This window comes from Leguminivora glycinivorella, chromosome 22 (genome assembly GCF_023078275.1).
Source record: "Leguminivora glycinivorella isolate SPB_JAAS2020 chromosome 22, LegGlyc_1.1, whole genome shotgun sequence".
Lineage (NCBI taxonomy): Eukaryota > Metazoa > Arthropoda > Insecta > Lepidoptera > Tortricidae > Leguminivora > Leguminivora glycinivorella.
Genome location: NC_062992.1, coordinates 3197337 through 3207272, shown reverse-complemented (window position 1 = coordinate 3207272; position 9936 = coordinate 3197337). Strand labels below are relative to the sequence as shown.

The following is a 9936-nucleotide window of genomic DNA, read 5'->3' as shown; positions in this document are numbered from 1 at the left end:
CATGAAAACAATATTCAAGCTTTGTTAACATTTTCACATGGAGCAATGAAATGAGGATTAAAAGATTTACTAACGCCATCTGTCGCCCAATAGAAATATTACACTTTCCTAAACGTTCCGCAACACGAAGTATGAATAAAATTTAATTGCTGTTCCAAAATAGTATTCTTATTCATTTAAAGACGTATTAAGGAAGTAAATAGCACTGTGCTTAAAACAAATACTAATTCACATTTTCAATATTTTAGCTTGAAGCAAAAAATCTTAAACAATTTTGTACCTTTTTGACATCATTCACGTAACGAAACGCTTTTGACATTGACACTTGACATTGACAGTTTTGTTGTTTTGGCAGCAGCGTACGTGTATTTATTTATTTACTTCTGAATTAAATATACAAAATTGCATACAATATGTCCGAAAAGGACAGTAAAACAGAAAATGATGACACAAAAAATACACAGACGGCCGAGAAACCTTTGGACGAAGCACAGATCAAAGTTAATAACATGCTAAAAGATCGCTTGCGGAAGTACATCAAAAAGTTGGACGGTGAGAGCTTATAGTTTACTACTTTGTTCTTAAAAGAATCTTTACTAAATCTTACAGATTTTATGTAATGAAACTGAAATCCTATAATCACTATAACTGCTAAATCGCGTATAATGAGATTTAATTCGTTTCCATAGTTTTATTTCATGAGTAACTATCGCGGTAACCGAAGACAATATTATTTTTACAGACACAAACACCAGCATCACCAAGGAAGAAAGCCGAAAAATAGAAATAGAAACCTTTAAGCAGCTTTACAAGCCCAAAATAGAAGGTGATGAAGAGTCCTACAAGAAAATACCCAAGTTTTACTACAAACTCCCTCGCCCCGACGAGCAGCTGGCTCAGAAGCTACGAGAGGAGACTCGGGCACAGTTTTTACAGAAGAAAAGTAAAGAGTTGTTGGATAACAGTGAGCTGAAGCATCTCTGGAGTCTTCTGGAGAAGTCGAATGGGAGCTATAGCACTTCAAACAATGATGAGCTGATGATAGACTATTTTCAGTTTAAGAAGATTAGGGATGAGGCGGGGCCTAAGTACAGGTAAGAGATTAACCCAAATTCATAAACATTCACTAAAGTTATCAAGCCGATAAAGTTTGTTTGTCCCATTCTAGCACACCAATATGTCGGAAAGGGACAAACAAACTTTATCGGCTTGATAACTTTAGTGAGTGTTTATGAATAAGGGGGTATCTTGAAGTACCGTTCGGTATTGAAATCTTTAATTTGGTTGTAAAATTTTAAATGAAATGGATTCCATTGTATTTATTAAAACCCTCTAATTCATATTTTGGTACCAGTTTTTCTTAGATACTGGGGATTCAAATTGACGATTGAATTCTCTACATGATTATTACATCATTTTGGTGGTTGAAAATCTGCGTGTATAAAATTGAAAAATGGTCCATAATTCAAGTAAGGTACAGCGGGGCAAACCTCGACTGGGGCACACCTCGGACACTGGCGATTAAATATATGAAAGAGGCGCGTTCCTAGCACACAGTCTAAGCTCGTGTAGGTGAACGCGTACTATGCTTGTATGAGTGACATATGACAGGTCGACTGTTCGCGTTTTTGACAGACGGTAACTGTGAGGTAACCGAGAGGGGGTGGGCGGCACTTTCAGCGGGGAGCGGGAGTGGCCATACTGTATGATAATACTCTTTATTATACTGTGACTGGGGGGCAAATGTAACTGGTCCATTTTTCCCATGTTTTACAATGTTTGCCTTATTAAATAGAGTGTCCACCGGTTATAGTTAGATTACTGATAGATTTAGGGCCAGTTGCATCAACCACATTTGACAGACACATCATCGTCACGCAGCAAACGTCTATGGCCCATACAATAAAATTTAACGAACGCTTTAACATTCACAGACAGTTTGATGCAACCGGCCCTTAGTAAGTAAGATTTCTGCTAGGGATGGGTTACTATGAAAAATTTTCACTTTCTATGGTTATCGTGACAATATTTTGTTTTTACAGGCCCTACTTCACAGCAGAGGTATTCGGTCGTCTGCAAGCAGCAGAGGGCGGCACAGGGCGTGTGCGAGGCGTGTCTCTCTTCAACTACGTCATGCGAAGAGTGTGGCTGCAACAGACGCGTATAGGCCTCTCGCTCTATGACGTCACAGGACAGGGCTACCTTACTGAACATGTGAGTCATATTATACATAAAAGAAGTACATATGACACAGAGCGGGGTGTCTCTCTTCAACTACTTCATGAGAAGAGTGTGGCTGCAACAGACGCGTATAGGCCTCTCGCTATATGACATCACAGGACAGGGCTACCTTACCACAGGTGGTTGCACCCCTCCTTGGTTCCCTGTGTGTGAAAGAGAGAATTTCAGAGTCTCTCGCTCTGAACCTATCATGTACAGTCAAGTGCGAAAATATGTATCGAAAAAAAAAACTATAAATATGGTACTACGCTCTTATTACACCGGACTAAGATGCTATGGGACATATTTTTGAGTAAGATGTGTACACCCATATTTTTACACTTGACTGTAAGTCCCTGTTGTTTAAATCTCAATAGGCGAGACGACTAAAATAAACTAATTAGTCCATCAGTTAGATTATCAAAGAATTTTAGACACGTATTTTTTCTTTTTTCTCGTAAACGAAAACTGACGATGGTACAGTGCGTTGAAATTTCGCGTGACGTCACGCCTAGATACAATTTTTACTTAGAAGTGACGTCACAAGCCCGCACTCCGGAACTTTGATGCTCTATATCTTTGTATTTTTTCATTAATTAGAAAAAGCGAAAAATATGTGTTCAGTATTTTTGGACGATCTAACTGACGGACTAAACATAAAGCCATTTTTTTAATATAGTCGTCACCCTTATTTATATAAAAATATTTTGTTTCAGGACCTGGAGAGCTACATAGCTGAACTAGTGCCCTCCCTAGCAGCACTGGACGGCCTAGACTCCTCATTCAGTTCCTTCTACGTTTGCACGGCTGCTCGCAAGTTCCTGTTCTTCCTAGACCCGCTACGAGTTGGCAGAGTCAGGATCAGAGATGTGCTGTCTTGCTCCTTCTTGGATGATCTGCTGGAGGTGAGAGAGAGATGATGACTCTTCTTTCAGTTGCTTCTACTTGTGTGGCGTTGCGCAAGTTTCTGTTCTTCTTAGACCCTCTGAGAGTAGGCTGAGTCAGGATCAGGGATGTGCTGTCGTGTTCCTTTTTATAGATGATTTACTTAAGGTACAAATTTTAGTATTTTGTACTTCAAATTGTAAACCGATCAATAGGGAACTTGACTGTACCGTAGTTACAATATTTTATGCCATGCACGAAGCATAAATAATCAGATAATTATAAGAAAAACATGGACAGAAATTATTTTTCAATCCAATTCCTATTTAATAAGTCCGGTAGAAATATATAAAGTAACTGAGTTGACCGTGACGTCACTCAATTCGATTTCATATAAATTCCATATTAGCGAGTCGTTCAAATTCGTTATGACAGTTCTTAAAAAGAAGCTGATTTGACTAGAATGCAAGTAGCCTATAGTTGATAGAGTTACTCTTAGTCATCAATTCGTCCATTTTGTCTTATAAATACAAAAGAATAATATTTTACAAAAAGTGTATTTTTAACCCCCAACGCAAAAACGACGGGGTGTTTTAAGTTTGTCGTGTCTGTCTGTCTATCTGTCTGTTTGTCTGTCTGTCTGTCTGTGTGTGTCTGTCTGTGGCATCGTAGCTCCCGAATGGATGAACCGATTTAGATTTAGTTTTTTTGTCTGAAAGCTGAGTTAGTCGAGAGTGTTCATAGCACGTTCATAGCCATGTTTCATGAAAATCGGTCTACTACATATGTCGCGGTCGGGGGTTTTTTCAAAATTTTAATTTTGTGGTTAGGTTATAGCAAAAGTTGTTAGGCATCCTTGACACTCCAAGTATAAACCGTCAATCACAATTATGACATTTATGACCAATAATATTTGCAGCTGCGTGAGGAAGACCTTCCGATGGAGCTTCAAGAGCAAAACTGGTTCAGTGCAGCCTCCGCGCTGCGTGTGTACGGACAGTACCTTAACTTAGACCGGGACCATAACGGCATGCTGTCCATCTCTGAGCTAGCAGGGTAACGCAACACAACACATTTATCTTCTATACTATATTATGACATCTCACTCGCAGAATTGACATACGGATGAAAGTCATAAGAAATACTGAACTGAATGTAGAGTACATCCTTTACAGTCTAAGATCCAGAATGTTATCGTAGACTGACAATTGCTATATACCTACTTCAATGTTGTTATCTTAATTTTAGTGTAAAGTACCTAATCTAATGTAGTTTAAAGTTTAATTGAGCGCTACGCCAACAAACTGTCTCACAGTTTGGCGAAAATTTAATTTAAGGTACTATGTAACTGTGTTTTTTTTTCTTAAAAAAAAAAAGAAGTTCCAAAATCTAGTGGCCTAACAGAACAGAAAAGTCCACCGACTTCCTATTAAGAACATGTCCTTATACATCAAGATCCAACCATAAAATACTAACTTTGCAAGCATCAGATTTTTGAACAGCTTTTTTAGGGTTCCGTAGTCAATCAATCAATCAATCAATCATTTATTTGCAAGAATACTTAATTGTAGTTACAGGTTGTTCTTGTAAGAATTTTCAGTCACAGTATTCTATCGTGGTTAAACGATGTGCAAATATTAAAGAAACAAAAAAAGCTACTAATACATAACATTAGGATTACATTAGAAAATTATCATTATTATTTATTACGGTACATTGAATATAATTTAATTTGAATTAGACATTGATTACCTACTTATTAATATTATTATGTTCAATATATTCCTTTACACTATAAAAGCATTGTTCTAACAGAAAACTTCTCATTTTCTTCCGAAAATCAGTTGTTTTTAAACATCTTATATCATTGGGAGCATTATTATACAGTAGAATACACATATTATATGCATTATTTTTGTATATAGCCGTGTTGCATCTTGGCTGATATATCAGGTTTTGATATTGAGATCTCTGTGTTCCTGAGAAGAACTCTGATCTCATTTTAAATATGTCTGGCCGATCTCTTACAAATAGGCATGCTTTTAAAATATACATACTAGCTAATGGCAATATTTTTAATTCCTTAAAAAGTGGTCGGCAACTGTCTATTACCCATGCGCCAAGTATTGCACGGATGCATTTTTTTTGTTGCAGTAGGGCTCTTTCGGCATCAACAGAATTACCCCAAAGTAGCAAACCATAATTGAGCACCGAGGACACATAGCCATGATAGGCTGTGAGCGCCGCTGCAGTATTCACAGTATCTTTAAGTTTTCTCAGAGCAAATACGAATCTATCTATTCTGCTGCAGACATAATCGATATGTTTTTTCCAATTAAGGTGCTGGTCAATATACTAGGAACCCTTATAGTTTCGCATTGTCTGTCTGTCCGTCCGTCCGTCCGCGGATAATCTCAGTATCCGTTAGCCCTAGAAAGCTGAAATTTGGTACCAATATGTATATCAATCACGCCGACAAAGTGCAGAAATAAAAAGTGAAAAAAAAATGTTTTATTAGGGTACCCCCCTACACGTAAAGTGGGGAGTGTTTTTTTTTTTCATTTCAACCCTAACGTGTGATATATTGTTGGATAGGTATTTAAAAATGAATAGGGGTTTAATAAAACCATTTTTTGATAATGCTCATATTTTCGGAAATAATCGCTCCTAAAGTAAAAAAAAATGTGTCCCCCCGCCCTCTAACTTATGAACCATAAGTTTCAAAAATATGAAAAAAATCACAAAAGTAGATCTTTACAAACACTTTCTAGGAAAATTATTTTCAACTTGATAGGTTGAACAGTTTTTGAAAAAAATACGGAAAACTACGGAACACTACACTGAGCGTGGCCCGACACGCTCTTGGCCGATTTTTTAAAGTTTTCTATGCTTATCTCGTCTCATCACTTAAAAATTTATAGGCATGTATGACTTGTGGAAACGAAATATTGATAACCTACATTTTTATGTCCTTAGCTACGGCTCCGGGACCCTAACCCGCGCGTTCCTCCAACGCGTATTCCAGCAATGTCTCACCTACGACGGAGAAATGGATTACAAAACCTACCTAGAACTAGTGCTCGCTCTCGAGAACAGGAAACAGCCAGCCGCCCTCGCCTACCTGTTCCGACTACTAGACATCAACTCACAGGGTTATCTCGACAAGTTCACGCTCAACTACTTCTTTAAGGTGAGAACTATAGACAGGAGGCCAGTGAGATGAACTACAAGACGTACTTGGAACTAGTGCTCGCTCTCGAGAACAGGAATCAACCTGCTGTCCTCCCCTACCTGTTCCGACTGCTAGACATAAACTCACAGGACTACCTCGACAAGTTCACGCTCAACTACTTCTTTAAGGTGAGAACTATACAGGAGGCCAGTGAGATGGACTGCAAGACGTACCTGGAACTACTACTCGCTCTCGAGAACAGGAAACAGCCAGCCGCCCTCGCCTACCTGTTCAGACTACTAGACATCAACTCACAGGGTTATCTCGACAAGTTCACGCTTAACTACTTCTTTAAGGTGAGAACTACAGACAGGAGGCCAGTGAGATGAACTACAAGACGTACTTGGAACTAGTGCTAGCTTTAGAGAACAGGAAACAACCAGCCGCCCTCGCCTACCTGTTCCGACTGCTAGACATCAACTCACAGGTGTATCTCGACAAGTTCACGCTCAACTACTTCTTTAAGGTGAGAATTATAGACAGGAGGCCAGTGAGATGGACTACAAGACGTATATAGAACTGGTCCTAGCTCTCAAGCACAGGAAACAGCCAGCCGCCCTCGCCTACCTGTTCCGACTGCTAGACATCAACTCACAGGGGTATCTAAGCAAGTTCACGCTCAACTACTTATTTATGCTACAATCAGCTCTGAAGTCTCTGGAGGGCTACATAAGTACTGATAAGTTGGTCAGGTCAGAGCGAATGATGTTCCAGAAAAGGGTTACAGCTTCGATTTGTACCTAAAGTTAGATTTTTTAATTTTCCTAAAATTTAAAAATGTAATGATATTTGTTATCTTCCCAGGCCATCCAAGAACAGATGGTGGCCCACGGAGCTGAGCCAGTCAACTTCGAAGACGTGAAGGACGAGATCTTCGATATGATTCGCCCGGAGCATCCCTCACGAATCACGCTTCAGGACCTTATACGCAGGTTTGTACCCATACCATCTTTATACGCAGGTTGGTTCCCATACCATCATCATTACAGGGTCTGATCATCCTGACCCTGGCCCTGATTCGCTGACAATATGATATATGCCATCAGTTAGTTAAGTTTTAAATCGAAACTCACAGTAGGGATATTCCAAAAATTATAATATTGCGTACATTTCTATCAATATTTTTTTATCCCATGTTAAGGGGAGACCTTTGCCCAGCAGTGGGACATAAATAGGCTAGAGAAACAATGTTTTAGGCTTGTTTTAGTGTCACGCGGATCGACGGCGCGTACTAATATGTATAAAGTTCAGGGAGCGTTTTTAGAATAAAGCGGAGGGGTCCGCGCTGACGACAACATCAACTACATAAATAGGCGAGACGACTAAAAAAAACTAATTAGTCCGTCAGTTACATTATCAAAAATTTAAGACACGTATTTTTTCTTTTTTCTCGTAAACGAAAAATAACGACGGTACGGTGCGTTGAAGTTTCGCGTGACGTCACGCCTAGGTACAATTTTTACTTAGACGTGACGTCATAAGCCCCAACTCCGGAACTTTGATGCTCTATATCTTTGTATTTTTTCATTAATTAGAAAAAGCGAAAAATATGTGTTCGGTATTTTTGGAAGATCTAACTGATGGACTAAACAGAATGTTATTTTTTATGTAGTCGTCATCCCTATTGCTCGCGCGGATCGCTCCGCGCGCTCGGTCCGCGTGACACAAACCAGCCTTAACAAGATGTTTGTATGATTACAGCGGGCACGGGCACACGGCAGTGTCCATCCTGCTGGAGCTGCACGGGTTCTGGGCGTACGAGAACCGCGAGGCGCTGGCCGCCGCGCCCGACCACTCCTGACAGGCTGCCGCCTGCCCCGTGGTCGACGAGAAGCGGTTCTACGTCATCTAGAGAGGTTCTACCTCTTGTGAAGGGGTTCTACGTCATCTGCAGTGGTTCTGCCTCTTGTGAAGAGATTCTACGTCATCTAGACTCGTTCTATTTCTTGTGAAGAGGTTCTACGTCATTTAGAAAAGTTCTGCCACTTGTGAAGTGGTTCTACGTCACCTAGAGTGGTTCTACCACTTGTGAATAGGTCCTACCACTTGTGAAGACGTTCTACATCATCTAGCATGGTTCAACCACTTGTGAAGAGGCCCTACCACTTATGAAGAGGTTCTACATCATCTAGTATGGTTCTACCACTTATGAAGAGGTTTACATCGTCTAGTATGGTTGTACTACTTGTGAAGAGGTTCTACGTCATCTAGAGTGGTTCTGCCTCTTGTTATTACTGTGAAAATAGTTCTAAAATTATCATAGGACGTTTAAAATTATTTAAAGAGAAATCTGCATTTATTGTAGAGCGCCTTACTACTTAGAAATAATTGAAGTGTACTTGATGTAAAATATTAACACGGTCACTATCCCGCGCTAAATTGTAAACTTTACTGTTTTGTAATAAGTAATTACGTATGGGGGCACTGAACAGTGAACGGGTTAAAAGCAGGGCTTGGATACCGGTAAAATTTTCAAACCGTTATCATGTACTTGCGGAAAAACCTTCGCTCAAACAACCGCTATTTTTAAACCGGTTTTTAGGAGAACTCTTTTATAAAGGTTTCGTTCGATTAACCGGTTTAGAACAAAATAAACCGGTTTATTCCGCAGCATGATAGGTAATACTGTTCTAACCAAACAAAAAACTTCCTGCGTGAACGTAGGTATTTACGCGGCGCCGGTGCGTCTCGCCGCTCGTCGAATAAACCGGTTTATTTCGGTTAAAATAAAGTTCTCATAACGTTCGCGTTCTTTAAAAAGTTCGGAGTAAAATCGAAATAAACCGGTTTTAACCGGTAAAAAATAAACCGGTTCCAAGCCTTGGTTAAAAGATTCGCTATGTGATCTAAATTTTTATGAAATTTTGACTTTTGAACTAGAATCTAGATGCAAAATTATTATATACATCACTATACATTTAAGAGCGCTATGACAAAAAAAGGCGATATATTGTAAAATGCACAATATTTATCGACAAAATTGTACACTTTACTCATACTAAAAGACAGTGAAAGTACTTGTTTCAGTTAGAACATCTTATTAACTGTCGGTTAAATAAAAAACATATGAAAAAAAAAGCTTTTTCAATTAGTAATGATTGTTTTTCTGATGCTCGTTTAGGAAAAACCGCGTGAAGCACAGAATTCGGAGCTCTTATTATGTACAATTTGATAAGATCACTCTCATAAATGAGGTAAATTTAAGTTCCAAATATCTTGTACTTAAGGCCCATTAAACAATATTTATCATTTAATCCTTTGAAATTGAGAAATTGAAAGTAAAACGAACTCAATTTTGTCTTGAAAATACATCGAAACAAGTGATCATTTCTCCGAAAATCTACATGTTATCGAAGTTATTTTAGTATATAAATAATCTGCACAATGTGCTTAAACTAATGTTATCCATTTGTCGTTATAATATTTTATCATGATTTTTTGCCAATTTTTTGAAAACTAGCCTTCCTGTCGCTATTTTACCGGCGACGGACGCCTGCGATTTCAGTGCCGCGCCGGAGCTCGAGCAGGTAAGACGTATGTCACTTTGGTCTCCGAGTTTTCATCGCAAACGTCGAGAATATTTATTGTTGTGTGGGTCG

At 39.0% G+C, this 9936-nt stretch overlaps 1 protein-coding gene across 1 annotated transcript; it reads left to right on the top strand.

Annotated features, from left to right (window-relative positions):
- Nucleotides 1–363: 363 nt before the first annotated feature.
- Nucleotides 364–8888, top strand: LOC125237774 (serine/threonine-protein phosphatase 2A regulatory subunit B'' subunit gamma-like). The gene is made up of 8 exons (XM_048144953.1): nt 364–552; nt 743–1094; nt 2043–2214; nt 2937–3125; nt 4025–4161; nt 6082–6295; nt 7142–7269; nt 8039–8888. Exons 1-8 carry the CDS (start codon nt 414–416, stop codon nt 8136–8138), a joined length of 1431 nt encoding a protein of 476 aa, XP_048000910.1. The 5' UTR covers nt 364–413; the 3' UTR covers nt 8139–8888.
- Nucleotides 8889–9936: the final 1048 nt, after the last annotated feature.